General features: G+C 44.3%; 1 protein-coding gene across 1 annotated transcript in view; it reads right to left on the bottom strand.

The window, feature by feature from the left end:
- The window catches only part of abcc8b (ATP-binding cassette, sub-family C (CFTR/MRP), member 8b), a 55,974-nt gene that overhangs the window by 36,296 nt on the left and 1,883 nt on the right, over positions 1-17,795 (bottom strand). The window contains exons 4-17 of the mRNA XM_067419269.1: positions 16,594-16,715; positions 16,279-16,445; positions 11,490-11,732; positions 9,417-9,605; positions 7,983-8,147; positions 7,360-7,515; positions 7,130-7,264; positions 4,166-4,328; positions 3,741-3,781; positions 3,467-3,618; positions 3,262-3,364; positions 1,699-1,830; positions 1,475-1,547; positions 755-860 (exon numbers count right to left, since the gene is read on the bottom strand). Of these exons, the coding sequence (XP_067275370.1) occupies positions 755-860; positions 1,475-1,547; positions 1,699-1,830; positions 3,262-3,364; positions 3,467-3,618; positions 3,741-3,781; positions 4,166-4,328; positions 7,130-7,264; positions 7,360-7,515; positions 7,983-8,147; positions 9,417-9,605; positions 11,490-11,732; positions 16,279-16,445; positions 16,594-16,715 (1,947 nt within the window). The remainder of the gene's footprint in view (positions 1-754; positions 861-1,474; positions 1,548-1,698; positions 1,831-3,261; positions 3,365-3,466; positions 3,619-3,740; positions 3,782-4,165; positions 4,329-7,129; positions 7,265-7,359; positions 7,516-7,982; positions 8,148-9,416; positions 9,606-11,489; positions 11,733-16,278; positions 16,446-16,593; positions 16,716-17,795) is intronic.

Genomic DNA, 17,795 nt, shown 5'->3' with positions numbered 1-17,795 from the left:
TCCCTCTCAGACACTGAAGCCTTCGCACCTCTATCGCCCCCCGGTGGCCGGTCCCAGTATAGTCGCCCCTCTGTGTTTTCTAATGGACGCGAGGCAAACTAAACAATAAAATTACACTTAAAATATTTTCCCCCAAAATTTGTTTATGTCACTGTAGGGAGTTATCATCATGATTATTTAATTTCAAGCGATCGTTTTTTAAATGAGTTTAGTTTTAGTTAGTTATTTGATGCTATAAAAACGGGTGTGTGACGTCATGATTGACAGCTGAGATCGACGTCTTCTCTGAGTGAAGTCACTGAGGCACTAACTGACTTTTTTCGGGATTTTTGGGAGCAGATTGGACCTTTAAATTTAATTTCTACATTTCCATAACTGTTTATTTCACACCAACATCATTAATTGTTCTGCATCTGCGAGAGTGTGGGCGGGCTTTTGATATCGCGGCTGTACTTCCTGCTCTACTGCGCAGACTCCGGTCCCGGACTTTTTTTATATTTACTGTTGCACTAAAATCCAAAAGGGAATTTTATTTATTACATGATTGTACAAGCTACCTCACAGAACCGCTCTGTTTGTTAACAGAGTTGTTGAATGTTAAAATTAGGTGAATTTAATAAAGAATAAGGAACATTCTGGACCTTCTTTATTCTTTTTTTATGTATTATATCGGATCGGGACTCGGTATCGGCAGATACTCAAAATCAAATGACTCGGACTCGGACTCTCATCATCTCATTATTGCTGGCTTCACCTGTTCCATGAGATGTTCCCAGAAATCTTCTGCATCTCTCCCAGCGCGGCCAGCAGAAGAGAAGATTTTCCACATCCCACCTGGCCCACGATCATCGTCAGCTGCCCTGAGACGTGTGGAGAGAGAGGAAACACAGTCACTCTTCCTATTAGACGTGTGTGTGTGTGTGTGTGTGTGTGTGTGTGTGTGTGTGTGTGTGTGTGTGTGTGTGTGTGTGTGTGTGTGTGTGTGTCCTTGTTTATATTACATTGTGGGGACCAAATATCCCGATAAGGATAGTAAAACCTGAGATCACCAGCCAGCAGTCCCCACTTTTCAAAATGCTTATAAATCATACAGGATGAGTTTTTTGGAGAAAGTAAAAATGCTGAATGTTTCCTGTGATGGGTAGGTTTAGGAGCTGTGTGTGTGTGCGTGTGCGTGTGTGTGTGTGTGTGTGTGTGTGTGTGTGTGTGTGTGTGTGTGTGTGTGTGTGTGTGTGTGTGTGTGTGTGTATGTGTGTGTGTGTGTGTGTGTGTGTGTGTGTTGAGTAAGTTTAGGGTTAGGGGCAGTGTAGGGGGATAGAAAATACGGTTTGTACAGTATAAAAAGCATAACGCCTATGGAGAGTCCCCACAAAGATAGTCAACCAGACGTATGTGTGTGTGTGTATGTGTGTGTGTGTGTGTGTGTGTGTGTATGTGTTTGCAACACTACAGCGACAGTGAGACAGAAACTCACCAAAGGGAACCTTTATGTCAATGTTGGTTAGAGTCGGGCAACCCTGCGTCCATGTGAAGTAGCCGTTTATAATCTATGCGTGTGAAACAGAAACACAATAACGTTCTTGTTAAAGCTAACGTCTGATTCCCTGGTGGAGTATCAGAACATCTACAGTATCTGGCAAAGAAACAGTCAATGTTACTGACATTCAATCAAATATGAATGATGTGAATGAATCTAACCTTTAAACACACTTGTTCCTCCTGGGTGGCTGATACTGTCAGCTCCTGGTCTTGCTGCTCAAAGTTCCTGTTCACGTCCTGTTTGGATTTATTCTTGCGATTCACTAGTTTGGCCTGAAGCTGTAATGCATACTGAGAATAGAGAGCAAAACACTTCAGTCATGCATCGCAGAAAGGAGTCATTCCCAGTAAGGGCTGGAGAACGAGGGAAACAAATTGTGATTTTTTTTGGGGAAAAAAGTGTTTTAAAATCCAGTTTTGCTGTGTTTGTTTATAGGTCTGAAAAGTTGCAAACAAGTGTGATTATATATCTACACTATATTGCCAAAAGTTTTGGGACGTCTGCCTTTACATGCACATGAGCTTTAATGCCATCCCATTGTTAATCCGTCAGGTTTAATATGGAGTCGGCCCACCCTCTCTAACAGCTCCAGCTCTTCTGGGAAGGCTTTCCTCAAGGTTTAGGAGTATGTTTATGGGGATTTTTGCCCATTCTTCTAGAAGCTCATTTGCGAGGTCAGGCACTGATGCTGGAAGAGTCCTGATGGAACAGGAAAGGGCTGTTCTCAAACTTTTCCCACAAAGGTTGGGAGCATGAAATTGTCCAAAATGTCTTGGTATGCTGAAGCATTAAGAGTTACTTTCACTAGCACTAAGGGGCCAACCCCTGAAAAACAACCACACCCCATAATCCCCCCTCTACCAAACTTTACACTTGGCACAATGCAGTCAGGCAAGTCCCGTTCTCCTGGCGACGGCCAATCCCAGACTCGTCCATGGGATTGTCAGACTGAAGCGTGATTGGTCGCTCAGAGAACACGTCTCACTGCTCTAGAGTCCAGTGGCGGCTGCTTTACTCCACTGCATCCCACGCTTTGCATTGCTCTTGGTGATGTAAGGCTTGGATGAGCTGCTCGGCCATGGAAACCCATTCCATGAAGCTCTCTACGCTGTTCTTGAGCTCATCTGAAAGCCACAGAAGTCTGGAGGTCTGGAGCTGTTGACTCTGCAGAAAGTTGGAGACTACTGCGCACTGTGACCCTCAGCATGCGGTGACCCCGCTCATGGAATATTTAGTAGTGAGGAAATGTCAGGAATGGACTTAATGAACGCACGCGCACGCGCACGCACACGCACACGCACGCACACACACACACACACACACACACACACACACACACAAGCATGTGTATATTTAAGAAATATTTGCATGTACAGTATATACTGTGTGTTTATATATATATATATATATATATATATATATATATATATATATATATATATATATACAAAAATATAACAATAAATAATATTTGTTAAATATATACATGCATGTGTGAATTCAAATATACTTAATAAAAATACACAATATACAAGCATATATTATATAAACACAAACTTTAAATTTTGATGTGATTAATTGCAATTAATCATCAATATTATAGGATTCCCGTAAAACAATCCAAATATGTATGCAAAAAAATGGTTCGAAATTAAATGTATCATTCCTTTAAATGTATGCTTTGTGTTCACGGGTAGGCAGCGATATGAGGATGAACTCACGACAGACTTAATGTTGCCATTGTTGTCCGCTGGGGTTTGAGAGATGGGATCCTGATCAGTTTCAATCTCTGTACTGCCAAGAAATTCACTCAGCTTCTGCACACTGAGAAGAGGTAAAAAAGAAACATTTTAAATGTGTATCCAAAGAAAAATGATGACAGGAAGCATTGGCTATTCAAATGGCAGACATGAGGATGTCAATCACCTCACGAGAGCCTTGACCGTGGAGTGCAGAACACTGGAGAGCAGGAAGAGCGGCGTCACCAGGATGTGGAAGAGCGACAGCGAGCCGAAGGCCACAGCGGGAGACAGATCGAAATCTGTGGCACTGTGAACGTGCACGTGCACCGCAAAGATCTGTCAGGAAAACACATGCATTCAGCTGGAATCGCACAAATACTGTTCTCCTACTGTCACCATTACTGAATGAACTGAGCGTTACATAAGAGAGAGAGAACGGAGCGCAGTCAAAGACTCACGGTGAGAACAGCAGCGATTGGGATGGCGGCATTCATGAAGACTGAGGAGAAAAAGGGAAAAAAGTTGCATACAAAATATTTATAATTTGAAAAAATGTATTCTAAAATATACTTATCATTGTATAAATGAAAATATTTAAAATGACTTTTTTTATCTTAAATATTGAATTAAATGTTTAGGTTTTTTTAATTTTATTATGATGACCAATGTTATTTGTTTAATTTTATAATATATTTATTAATCTAAATTTGCATTTGAAAAGTCATACCAAAATTTGCATTTCCCATAATAAGATATTTAATAATCAATGTTTGCATTTTACACAATAATATAATTAATAATCAAAGTTTGCACTTCACATCATTAAATATTTAATAATCAACGTTTGATTATTATTATGTGGTGTGGTTTGTGACGGGCTCACTGGAGAGGGACGTGTAGAGCGCAAACGTCCGGAGGTTGGTCAGCTCTTGTCTGCGTGTTTCCTCTACACTGGATCTGAAGATGTGCTCCCATGCGTAGAGCTTCAGCAGCTTGATTCCCCTCAGCAGCTCATTGGTTTTCTTCAGTCTCTGACTGGTGTATTCCTGAAACACACATCACATGCAGCACGATGACATCACCGCATACAGTCGGCCTCTGCGCGATGACATCACCGCATACAGTCGGCCTCTGCGCGATGACATCACCGCATACAGTCGGCCTCTGCGCGATGACATCACCGCATACAGTCGGCCTCTGTGTGATGACATCACCGCATACAGTCGGCCTCTGTGTGATGACATCACCGCATACAGTCGGCCTCTGCTCGATGACATCACCGCATACAGTCGGCCTCTGCTCGATGACATCACCGCATACAGTCGGCCTCTGCTCGATGACATCACCGCATAAAGTCGGCCTCTGCTCGATGACATCACCGCATACAGTCGGCCTCTGCTCGATGACATCACCGCATACAGTCGGCCTCTGCTCGATGACATCACCGAATACAGTCGGCCTCTGCACGATGACATCACCGCATACAGTCGGCCTCTGCTCGATGACATCACCGCATACAGTCGGCCTCTGCTCGATGACATCACCGCATACAGATGGCCTCTGCTCAATGACATCAACGCATACAGTCGGCCTCTGCGCGATGACATCACCGCATACAGTCAGCCTCTGCTCGATGACATCACCGCATACAGTCGGCCTCTGCTCGATGACATCACCGCATACAGTCGGCCTCTGCTCGATGACATCACCGCATACAGTCGGCCTCTGCACGATGACATCACCGCATACAGTCGGCCTCTGCGCGATGACATCACCGCATACAGTCGGCCTCTGCTCGATGACATCACCGCATACAGTCGGCCTCTGCTCGATGACATCACTGCATACAGTCGGCCTCTGTGCGATGACATCACCGCATACAGTCGGCCTCTGCTCGATGACATCACCGCATACAGCCGGCCTCTGTGCGATGACATCACCGCATACAGTCGGCCTCTGCTCGATGACATCACCGCATACAGTCGGCCTCTGCTCGATGACATCACCGCATACATTCGGCCTCTGCTCGATGACATCACCGCATACAGTCGGCCTCTGCTCGATGACATCACCGCATACAGTCAGCCTCTGCTCGATGACATCACCGCATACAGTCGGCCTCTGCACGATGACATCACTGCATACAGTCGGCCTCTGTGTGATGACATCACCGCATACAGTCGGCCTCTGTGTGATGACATCACCGCATACAGTCGGCCTCTGCGCGCTGACATCACCGCATACAGTCGGCCTCTGCTCGATGACATCACCGCATACAGTCAGCCTCTGCTCAATGACATCACCGCATACAGTCGGCCTCTGCACGATGACATCACCGCATACAGTCGGCCTCTCTGTGATGACATCACCGCATACAGTCGGCCTCTGCGTGATGACATCACCGCATACAGTCAGCCTCTGCTCGATGACATCACCGCATACAGTCAGCCTCTGCTCAATGACATCACCGCATACAGTCGGCCTCTGCACGATGACATCACCGCATACAGTCGGCCTCTGCACGATGACATCACCGCATACAGTCGGCCTCTGCGTGATGACATCACCGCATACAGTCAGCCTCTGCGTGATGACATCACCGCATACAGTCGGCCTCTGCATGATGACATCACCGCATACAGTCGGCCTCTGTGTGATGACATCACCGCATACAGTCGGCCTCTTGCTCGATGACATCACCGCATACAGTCAGCCTCTGCTCGATGACATCACCGCATACAGTCGGCCTCTGCTCGATGACATCACCGCATACAGTCGGCCTCTGCACGATGACATCACCGCCTACAGTCGGCCTCTGCTCGATGACATCACCGCATACAGTCGGCCTCTGTGCGATGACATCACTGCATACAGTCGGCCTCTGCGTGATGACATCGCATACAGTCAGCCTCTGCGTGATGACATCACCGCATACAGTCGGCCTCTGCATGATGACATCACCGCATACAGTCGGCCTCTGTGTGATGACATCACCGCATACAGTCGGCCTCTTGCTCGATGACATCACCGCATACAGTCAGCCTCTGCTCGATGACATCACCGCATACAGTCGGCCTCTGCTCGATGACATCACCGCATACAGTCGGCCTCTGCACGATGACATCACCGCCTACAGTCGGCCTCTGCTCGATGACATCACCGCATACAGTCGGCCTCTGTGCGATGACATCACCGCATACAGTCGGCCTCTGCTCGATGACATCACCGCATACAGTCGGCCTCTGCTTGATGACATCACCGCATACAGTCGACCTCTGTGCGATGACATCACCGCATACAGTCGGCCTCTGTGCGATGACATCACCGCATACAGCCGGCCTCTGCACAATGACATCACCGCATACAGTCGGCCTCTGCACGATGACATCACCGCCTACAGTCGGCCTCTGCTTGATGACATCACCGCATACAGTCAGCCTCTGCTCGATGACATCACCGCATACAGTCGGCCTCTGCTCGATGACATCACCGCATACAGTCGGCCTCTGCTGGATGACATCACCGCATACAGTAGGCCTCTGTGCGATCACATCACCGCATACAGTCGGCCTCTGTGCGATGACATCACCGCATACAGTCGGCCTCTGCACGATGACATCACCGCCTACAGTCGGCCTCTGCTCGATGACATCACCGCATACAGTCGGCCTCTGCATGATGACATCACCGCATACAGTCGGCCTCTGCGTGATGACATCACCGCATACAGTCGGCCTCTGTGTGATGACATCATCGCATACAGCCGGCCTCTGCACGATGACATCATGTTAGCTGCTAACTGCTCTCCATATATCCAAATTGCACATTACTAAAATGAACTGCTCACCAGAGTGCTCTTCTGCGCCCGTGAGAGTCGAGTGGCTACGAAATACTGCAGCGGGGCCAACACTGCGATGACCGTCGCGCCGATCAGAGCGCTCACTCCCAGCAGATAGTACAGCAGTAACACCCCAATGACAATCTACACATGACAATAATACAGCAGAATTTACAATACATGCATGTTTTCATTCAGGTGACTGAGTAATGTTAAATGAAACAATGCTTCATCTTAACCTGAACCGGCATGGCCCACAGGTTGGGACAGAGGAAGAAGAACCACATGAGGTGGTTGGTGTCGCGGGCTACGAGACTGCAGATCTGGGCCGTGGTCATCTCACCCATAGACATGTTAGACGTGCACAGACGCATGATCTTATTGTAAATCTTAGTCTGTAGGAAAAAAGAACAAAGACGAAATATTTCCAAGTTACCACAAAAATATCAAAGGATTGCTATTAATCTTCATCTAACCAATGATAAGACACCATGAAATCAAAATAGAAAATTGTTGTTTTTAATGGAATATCACAGTGTTTATTCTAAATGATTTATTGGTGCACATCATTATTGTTTTAATAATCTTGAATCAGAATAACTTAATCTCTTCTCTGATGATGAGGGCGGGGCCACCTGTCACTCACATGAGATCCACCAATAGCAAACCACAGCCATCCAATCAATTCCCCACAGACACAATCAAGCCCCGCCCTACATTTGTTCTTGTTCCTGAAGCGATTCACTCAGATATGGCATAATAGAGAAGAAGAGACCAGCGCAAATTCTCTTTCATGCCGACTTTAACAGAACACTGAATGTAAAAACTAGAGTTTACTGACAGACCGGTTCATTATTCATACCTGAATGGCTCCTCTGAGTTTTATTCCGGTCTCAATGGCCACATAATAAGAGGCCTGAAGGAAGGTTCTCTGCAGCAGCAGGGCCAAAAACAGCAGCACAGCCAGAACATACGCATTCGCTAAGAAGGCTTCTGACGAAATGAAGTGCACTCCAAGCAGCTTCACCTACAGAAGACAGTGTGCAAATATTGAACATTGCCCAATGGGTGAAGCTTGCAAAAACATGTCCAGGGCACATTTCACCCCATAATTCAAATATTCTTCATTCAAGAGGACCTATAAGAAAAATAATAATGTGATTTTAACACAATACTCCCCATATTCATTAAAACTCAAGAGCAAACATTCATCTAATAGCATGCACTATGCATTAGCCATCTCAAAGCAATACATCAAAGCATTCTTTGTGCTCTGGAAACGATTCGGGAGGAGGGCTTTCAGATCATTGACACAGGTGAAGAGCACTCAGCTAATCAACAAGAGGTGTATATATACACGCAGCAGTCTCTGGGTTCGGACCAAGTTCGAGCTCGAATCCCTCCCCTCGGACAGCACGCCAAATACGCATTTAAATTTACTCTATATAATTATATGTAAGTGTGAACTCTAAGTGTGTTCAAACTGAGCATGTAATGAGATTAACATCACGTCCTCCCTGTGTCTGTAAAAACAGGAGATCATTTAGCAAGAGGAGCAATTGTACAAAACCAAATTTCTCAAAAGAAAATAATGTTTTGAAATATTATGCAGAAAAAATACAAATAAATCACGTTTTCCATAAAGTATTTGCATATCAAGTGACGGACATTATGCAGCGGCACACAATCAGATTTGACAAGTACTGAACAGAAACTCAAAGCTATAGTCCTGAGTGTTTGTACTCGGTGTTCAGGAACACATTCAAAGTGGCATCTGAGTAGAATATAAAATGGTGGTTTCAGTGATACAGATGTCACATAACAGCGCCAGCTGTTGCACTGGAACCTACTTATGCTATAATGCTTTTTTTGTTGCTCTCTAAAACAAGACTTTTAAGGAAGGGGAAAAAATATTAGGCAGCGGCTAATAGCGATAGATGCTATTTACACCAAGTTTAAATAGCAACTAAATTATATTTACACTTGGTGAAAATGGCATATTTTCATAGTGATAGAAGTGCAAATAGCTGTAGATTATATTTACTAAGTGAAAATAGTGATATGTTCTATTTACACCAGATAAAAGTAGCAGCTCTTTGCCATATAAATAGTAATTACATCGTTTATTTTGAAAGATACATACTATTTGCACCTCAGTATTGTTTTACATTAACATGATGCAATAATAACTGTGTAAATTATTATTTTTATGATATTTTATTTTGACATTTTATGATTAATTGAAATAAATTTTGTACATACAGTTCTTTAAATACTTTATAATTTGCATTGGTACCGGCGGCAGCACGCTGTGATTTTCACTGCTGATGTGATGAACAATCCCAGAGATGCAGAGCGGCCCGGCGAAGCCCAGCAGGTCAGCCATGAAGCGGAACGTGATGCTCAGCACCAGAGGTCTGCCGAAAGCCTGCCGAAGGGAACGCCAGATCCACCTCGAGCCCTTCAGCGGGACAGGACCAACCTCCTGCACACACACCCAAAGAGAGATGACAGGGGAGCCGCTGGACAGATGAAGATTAGGACATTCACTGACTATATTTCATTTGTATCATCTCTAAACTCGTAATTTAGTAACTGATGAACAGAGAATGTCAATTCCACACCCAAACACGTTTTCTACCATGTCTTACATAAGGGGCTTAATCTGAAGAGTTTCTGAAGTCCCTTCTATTTTTTTCAGGACAAAAGGATAAAAGCAATTCTGCTGTATTAGGGACGTACGCAGTCAGGTTAAACCAGTGCACGTCTACAAAACAACAAAACAGGAAGGATTCGACCAAAAAAAGATCCCTGAATTTGGCAGAGAAACAGATCCTACCATTTAAATTTATGTAATGGCTTACATGCAGCTCTTCCCTGAAATCCAGATTATAGATCACTGGCCTTTCATCAACCATCTGCACATATAGTTCGAGTGATACCATAAATATAAAGTCAAAAGAATTGCAAGATTGGTATGACAATTTCTATGAAGCCTGTATTTAAAATGCATTATAAGGGCATTATAAATATGTACATAGTCTTATCATCTTATAATATGTCTTATGATATGATAAATAACTATACCACCATTACGATACATTATAATACTTTATAAAACTAGTATAAACCTATTTGTGGTTATAACTTTTAATAGCACAATGCATCATAGCACCAGATTTATGATGCATCATAAGGATTTTTAATGAATTCTTATGCCTTATAAACAATCTTATAGGCCAAATTGTGACGGCTAGACGACTGGGTCAGAGCATCTCCAAAACTGCAGCTCTTGTGGGCTGTTTCCGGTCTGCAGTGGTCAGTATCCATCAAAAGTGCTCCAAGAGGACCAGTGGAGAACCGGCCACAGGGTCATGGGCGGCCAAGGCTCATTGATGACCGTGGGGAGCGAAGGCTGACCCGTGGGGTCCGATCAAACAGACGAGCTACTGGAGCTCAAACTGCTCCAAAAGTTAAAGCTGGTTCTGATAGAAAGCTGTCAGAATACACAGAGCAGCTCAGTTTGAGGCGTATGGACCAGTCAGGGTGACCTCTGACCCCTGACCCCGCCGAAAGCACCAACAGTCGCCCGTGAGCATCAGAACTGGACCTCGGAGCAATGGAAGAAGGTGGCCTGGTTTGAGGAATCACGTGTTCTTTTACATCACGTGGATGGCCGGGTGTGTGTGTGTGTCTTACCTGGGGAACACATGGCCCCAGGATGCTCTATGGGAAGAAGGCGAGCCGGCGGAGGCAGTGTGATGCTTTGGCCAATGTTCTGCTGGGAAACCTTGGGTCCTCCATCCATGTGGATGTTACTTTGACACGCTCCACCTACCTAAGCATTGCTGAGACCATGTTCAGCCTTTCATGGAAACGGTATTCTGGTGGCTGTGGCTCTTCCAGCAGGATAATGCTCCTGACACAAAGCACAAATGCTTCAGGAATGGTTTGAGGAGCACAACACCTTCAGGGCTCTAGAGGAGTCCATCAGAGACGGGTCAGCAAAAGGGGGACCAACACAGTATTAAATCATAATGTTATGCCTGATTGGTGTATTGTAACTGTTGTTATGATTATTTATCAGATGATAGACCGTATTATAAGATTGTTTATAAGGCATTATGCATGTATTATAATGGATTAATAATACCCTTATAATGCATTATAAATACAGTTTTCTTAGAATGTGTTACAGCAAGATTTTTGACGCATTCATTTAAGTGACATTTCAAAATGTTTTCTATTTCAAATAAATGCTGTTCTTTTGTTTTGTCATGTTTTGACATTAATTTGTAAGAACCCAGCACTGGTTAAATCATGCATGTCTCAAGAGAATAAAGTGAAACACTGAATGAAATGAATGTACCATTTGCGCGTCGAAGGCCTTGCGGAGCCGTTGGTAGTTGGTAAGAGCTCTCATGGAGATGGGCAGCTTGCCGATGGTTTTCAGGTCGATGGGCCGTTTGTGAGCGGAGGTGATGAAGGTGTTCATCCACCAGTACGTGCTCTTAGACAGCAGGTTGACGAAAGGCTGCAGGAACCGAACGCCCAGGTCCTGAAGGTCATCAGGTGGCTTGACCTCCGTGGGAAACGGAAAACACATGTAGCGCTGAAACCCAACCGAGAACATTCGTTAGTGAAGCATGAACGCCTATATGTGCATTAACATCTCAAAACCATCTTGCCAGATGTAAACTGACAAGTGTGAGATAAAAAGTCCCAATTTTCTTTTAAAATGTTTTATTCTGTGGTGGAAACAACCTTCCTCAGAAAACTGCTCTTCCCATACTTTTGAAAAGTACATTATTCTCTAGAATGTCTTTCTCAGCATTTGTATAATAACTTTACTAGCATAATTGGACTTGCCCATTACTGTTGGCCATGTAGTGTACTTCAATCCCACAAAATCAGCATTTTCAAGTGTATAACATCATATAAGACCATAAGTATATTTTCAAATGTTTTACATTTTGAAACATTAGGTTTTTAAGAAATCCCTAAATATAATACTATAATTGTAGTGTACTTCAAATCTTAAAACACTTTCATCAATATTTCTTAACACACTTAAGTAAACTTTTTTTAAAAAGTGCAGTTTGTAATAATTAAAAGTTGTACTTTTAAGTGCATTTTAATACTTGTTTTTTTTAATCTTTTGTCATGATTTACAGTTATTTTGATGTGTTGACTATATTTAAGTTATTAGTTGAGATATTAGTTAATATATTTTAAATGTATAAAACTGCAACAAAATACAATTCAAATACACAATGACATACAAGTTTTAGTATAACAAATATATATTTTATTTTTCCATCAATGATTGTCAGTACATTCAGCATTAACTATATTTCAAAGACAATATAAATAATTATGAAATTACAAATAAAGATGTACTAAATGTACATATTAAATACAACTAATTGCATTTAAGATAACTAGAATATCGAATACATTTTCATTTAATTGTAATAACATGCAATTAATCACCGGAAAACATTACATTCAGGCCACACTTAAAAACAAATATTTAAAGTAATTTATTTTCATTATAAGTTCTCTTTTTAAAATATGGTCTTTCTTTCTTTCTTTCTTTCTTTCTTTCTTTCTTTTTTTTTTTTTTTTTTTTTTTACAGCTGGTTAAATAAAAAACGATTAGCTCTCTTATTAAGACTTGACCCTTGTTTTGCACAATATTATGCATGTCTAAATATTTTGTTTCCAAATTGTTCAAACTCCAAAATAACTTAAGATGATGATTCATAATTTTTCTGGACAAACTGTGATTTGACACTACTTGAATTGTATTATTAGTATGCAGCGTAGCTGTTTTTCCCCATCTGGTAATTGTCCAAAACTTGTTTATAATAATTTTAATAATGTGAGGCCAAACATGGTACGATTACAGGATTATCCCCAGTGATGAGTTATGTACATTCATTTTTAAGTAAGCAGTCATAAGTGGACCTGGATTGAGTTTGAGCTTTCATCAGAAGCAACAGAACACAACCGTCCCGATAAACAGCTTAGCAAAGCAAGTGGAAAGTGAGGGATTTGTGCAGGGAACCAAACAGTAGTCAGATGTTTATTGTGTGTTGCAGGCCATTTAATTCAGCTGTAAACTACAGCCAGTGCAGGTTCTCAACATTTTAATCTCACATCGAGCTGCAGTAGTGCAGTTATGTAACAGGCAGAGAGGATCATGCCGTACCTAAAGCAACAATGTCCTCGTGGCTAAATTTGTTGTCTGACATGGAGGTGAATGGTTACGAGGCATTTTCTCGGACAAGCTAAAAGTAATTTTCCAGGAAATTAATCACACACACACACACACACACACACACACACACACACACACACACACACACACACACACACACACACACACACACACACACACACACACACACACACACACACACACACACACACACACACACACACACACCAGGGTGAAGGCATGCCTGAGAGGGCACGTCCAGAGTCTCATCTCGTCATGGCTGCCATTCTTGGGTCTTCAGCCAAGATGGCCACTACGCCAAAAGTTTTCAGTCAAGATGGCCCTTACACCTAATACTACAACCAGGATGGCCGCCAGGCCTGAATATCTGGCCAAGATTGCACCATGCCTGAGGCTCCAGTCTGATGAATCCAGTCCCTGTCCAGAGTCTAGAGAGGACTCCAGTCCTGTCCATAGTCATGATATGGCTCAAGTACCTGTCCAGAGTCTCGTGATGGCTCCAGCCCCTGACCAGAGTCCTGCGAAGACTCCAGCCCCTGAACAGAGTCCAGTGATGGCTCCAGAGTCCAGTGATGGCTCCAGAATCCAGTGAAGGATCCAGCCCCTGAACAGAGTCCCGTGATGGCTCCAGTTCCTATCCAGAGTCCAGTGAAGACTCCAGCCCCTGAACAGAGTTCAGTGATGGCTCCAGTTCCTGTCCAGAGTCCCGTGATGGCTCCAGCCCCTGACCAGAGTCCTGCGAAGACTCCAGGCCCTGAACAGAGTCCAGTGATGGCTCCAGCCTCTGTTCAGAGTCCAGTGATGGCTCCAGCCCCTGTTCAGAGTCCAGTGATGGCTCCAGCCCCTGTTCAGAGTCCAGTGATGGCTCCAGCCCCTGTTCAGAGTCCAGTGATGGCTCCAGCCCCTGTTCAGAGTCCAGTGATGGCTCCAGAGTCCAGTGATGGCTCCAGTTCCTGTCCGGAGTCCAGTGATGGCTCCAGTTCCTGTCCAGAGTCCTCTGATTGCTCCAGCCCCTGCCAAGAGTCCCATGAAGGCTCCAGCCCCTGACCAGAGTCCTGTGATAGCTCCAGCCCCTGAACAGAGTCCTGCGATAGCTCCAGCCCCTGATCAGAGTCCTGTGATAGCTCCAGCCCCTGAACATAGTCCTGTGATAGCTCCAGCCCCTGACCAGAGTCATGTGATAGCTCCAGCCCCTGACCAGAGTCCAGTGATGGCTCCAGAGTCCAGTGAAGGCTCCAGCCCCTGTCCAGAGTCCAGTGATGGCTCCAGAGTCCAGTGAAGGCTCCAGAGTCCAGTGAAGGCTCCAGCCCCTGTCCAGAGTCCAGTGATGGCTCCAGAGTCCAGTGAAGGCTCCAGTTCCTGTCCAGAGTCCAGTGATGGCTCCAGAGTCCAGTGAAGGCTCCAGCCCCTGTCCAGAGTCCAGTGATGGCTCCAGAGTCCAGTGAAGGCTCCAGTTCCTGTCCAGAGTCCAGTGAAGGCTCCAGTTCCTGTCCAGAGTCCAGTGATGGCTCCAGCCCCTGTTCAGAGTCCAGTGATGGCTCCAGAGTCCAGTGATGGCTCCAGTTCCTGTCCAGAGTCCAGTGATGGCTCCAGCCCCTGTTCAGAGTCCAGTGATGGCTCCAGAGTCCAGTGATGGCTCAAGTTCTTGTCCAGAGTCCAGTGATGGCTCCAGCCCCTGTTCAGAGTCCAGTGATGGCTCCAGTTCCTGTCCAGAGTCCAGTGATGGCTCCAGCCCCTGTCCAGAGTCCAGTGATAGCTCCAGCCCCTGTCCAGAGTCCAGTGATGGCTCCAGTTTCTGTCTAGAGTCCTCTGATTGATCCAGCCCCTGCCAAGAGTCCCATGAAGGCTCCAGCCCCTGACCACAGTCCTGTGATAGCTCCAGCCCCTGACCAGAGTCCAGTGATGGCTCCAGAGTCCAGTGATGGCTCCAGTTCCTGTCCGGAGTCCAGGGATGGCTCCAGTTCCTGTCCAGAGTCCTCTGATTGCTCCAGCCCCTGCCAAGAGTCCTGTGATAGCTCCAGCCCCTGACCAGAGTCCTGTGATAGCTCCAGCCCCTGACCAGAGTCCTGTGATAGCTCCAGCCCCTGACCAGAGTCTTATTAAGGTTAGACCCTTACCCTCACCTGACCCAAGTCCAGAGTCCTCTCCAGCCCATGATGCCTCCTGGATTCTGTCTGAGACACTCCTAGCCAGCCTCCAGGGTTCCCACCTCAGTTGACTGTTTGTGGCCTGAGAAAGTGCCTTCCAGGAGGGAGGAGTAAATGTCAAGGTTTCAGTTTGTGTTTTGAATTTCAGTTTGTTTTTTATCTGTTTTTCTGTCTGGGTTTTCTTGTCAATCTTCTTGTGTGTTAATTAGATTAGTTCTCCTCAGTTCCCCACCTATATAGTCCTTAATGCAGGTGTGTCAGCTTAATTAGTCTTTTTAGCTCCTCTATTTTCTGGGTATGAAAGCTGTTTGTTTCTTTTTTGTCCTTGTCTATTATTATTTTATGTCAATGTGCATGTGCTTGTGTTTCTCCTTGAATTTTCTCAAATTATTTATGTTTGTTAGTAGATTAAAGAATTATGTATGCATCTCATTTGCATTTCTACACAGGCACACCATGACAAATATATAACATAATACTGCCATAACAAAAAAAAAGTATGTATATATATATATATATATATATATATATATATATATATATATATATATATATATATATATATATATATAATGTGTGTGTTTTAATCACAATGATTGTGCAATTCATTTTTAATTGTGATATATTTTTGCCAGGTAGCTTTGAAGTCAACAGCATTTAAAAAATGAATAAGCTTAGACAGATAGTTCCATTAAACAACACTGTCTTCATTAATCCGCTCTCTGTGTTGCAGATATTCACCCCTCTAATCCCTGACCCTCACTTACGCGGCGCAGTATCACGTTGACCTCGACTCCCAGCAGCAGGCCGTACAGAAGGGCCAGCAGTCCTGTGATGCAGAATCGCAGCTGTCTTAGGCCAATACCGTGATCGTCATACTTCACAAACTTGATGGTTTTGGTGATAAAGGCCAAAGTCCAATAGATCAGCAGTGCTGGATAGGAAGATAAATATTCCCATTTAGAATAAAAGCCTACTGTCTGTTCTCTGTCAGTATTTTGACAACATTCAGTGTTTATCTCAGGGATAATAATAACTGCACTGATCTGGATCTGAAATCGTGCTGTTGTGTCTGGTTATACCTATAAGCAGCTTGGGAAAGTTGGAGGTCTCTATATTGTGGTAATAAACGATAGAAGTGATGGCAGCCAGAATCCCGAGCCCTGCTGGCATGTAGAGGTGAAGATGACGGGACTGATTAAACCTGGTGAAGGATTTCATTCAGTTAGTTAGCACTGCAGCAGAATCACACTCATCACAGGACAACCTGGTCTCAGAGAATTACATGAAATGAACACGGCCCCTTAACTCAAAATCTGTGGTAGGTTTACGGAATCGCCGAAAATTCGGTGATGGGTCCACGGAAGTGATGCCAATGTATGTCAATGACAGGCAGCATCCGTGGTCCACACACATATGTCATATATACCTACACCAATCAGGCATAACATTATGACGTTATGTGGGAACGTTACTTTAAAAAAAAAAAATCTTTATAGTTACTCACTACTTGTTACAAAAATGAACTGAGTTAGTAACTGAAATACTATGTAATAAAAGTAACTCGTTACCAGGGAAAGAAACTATTTGTGTTACTAAAAAAAAGGAAAAACAAAGAAAAGAAGTTGCTATGTCATAGAATTTAGATTTTTTTGTTGTTGAAATGAGTAGAACAGACAAGTGTTTGTACATAACTTTCACTATTTATGACCACCTTCCTAATATGGTGTTAGTCCCCCGTTTGCAGTCAAAACTGCCCTGACCCGTCAAGGCATGGAAACCACTAGACCCCTGAAGATGTTAGTAACAGACCCTTTTAAGTCCTGTAAGTTGTTAGGAGACCACCAGGGAATATAGTTTCCATGAAAGGGTGATCATGGTCGCAACAATGCTTAGGTAGGTGGAGCGTGTCAAAGTAACATCCACATGGATGGAGGACCCAAGGTTTCCCAGCAGAACATTGCCCAAAGCATCACTCTGCCTCCGCCGGCTCGCCTTCTTCCCATAGTGCATCCTGGGGCCATGTGTTCCCCAGGTAAGCCACACACACACACCCGGCCATCCATGTGATGTGAAATAAAACGTGATTTCTCAGACCAGGCCACCTTCTTCCATTGCTACGTGGTCCAGTTCTGATGCTCACGTGCCCCTGTTGGTGCTTTTGGGCGAGGTCAGGGGTCAGCATGGTCACCCTGACTGGTCAGCGGCTATGCCGCCCCATACGCAACAAACTGAGCTGCTCTGTGTATTCTGACAGCTTTCTATCAGAACCAGCATTAACTTC

The sequence above is a fragment of the Pseudorasbora parva genome, chromosome 16 (genome assembly GCF_024679245.1).
Source record: "Pseudorasbora parva isolate DD20220531a chromosome 16, ASM2467924v1, whole genome shotgun sequence".
Classification (NCBI taxonomy): domain Eukaryota; kingdom Metazoa; phylum Chordata; class Actinopteri; order Cypriniformes; family Gobionidae; genus Pseudorasbora; species Pseudorasbora parva.
Note: the sequence above shows the minus strand (reverse complement) of the source record. Positions and strands in the feature narration are given on the sequence as shown.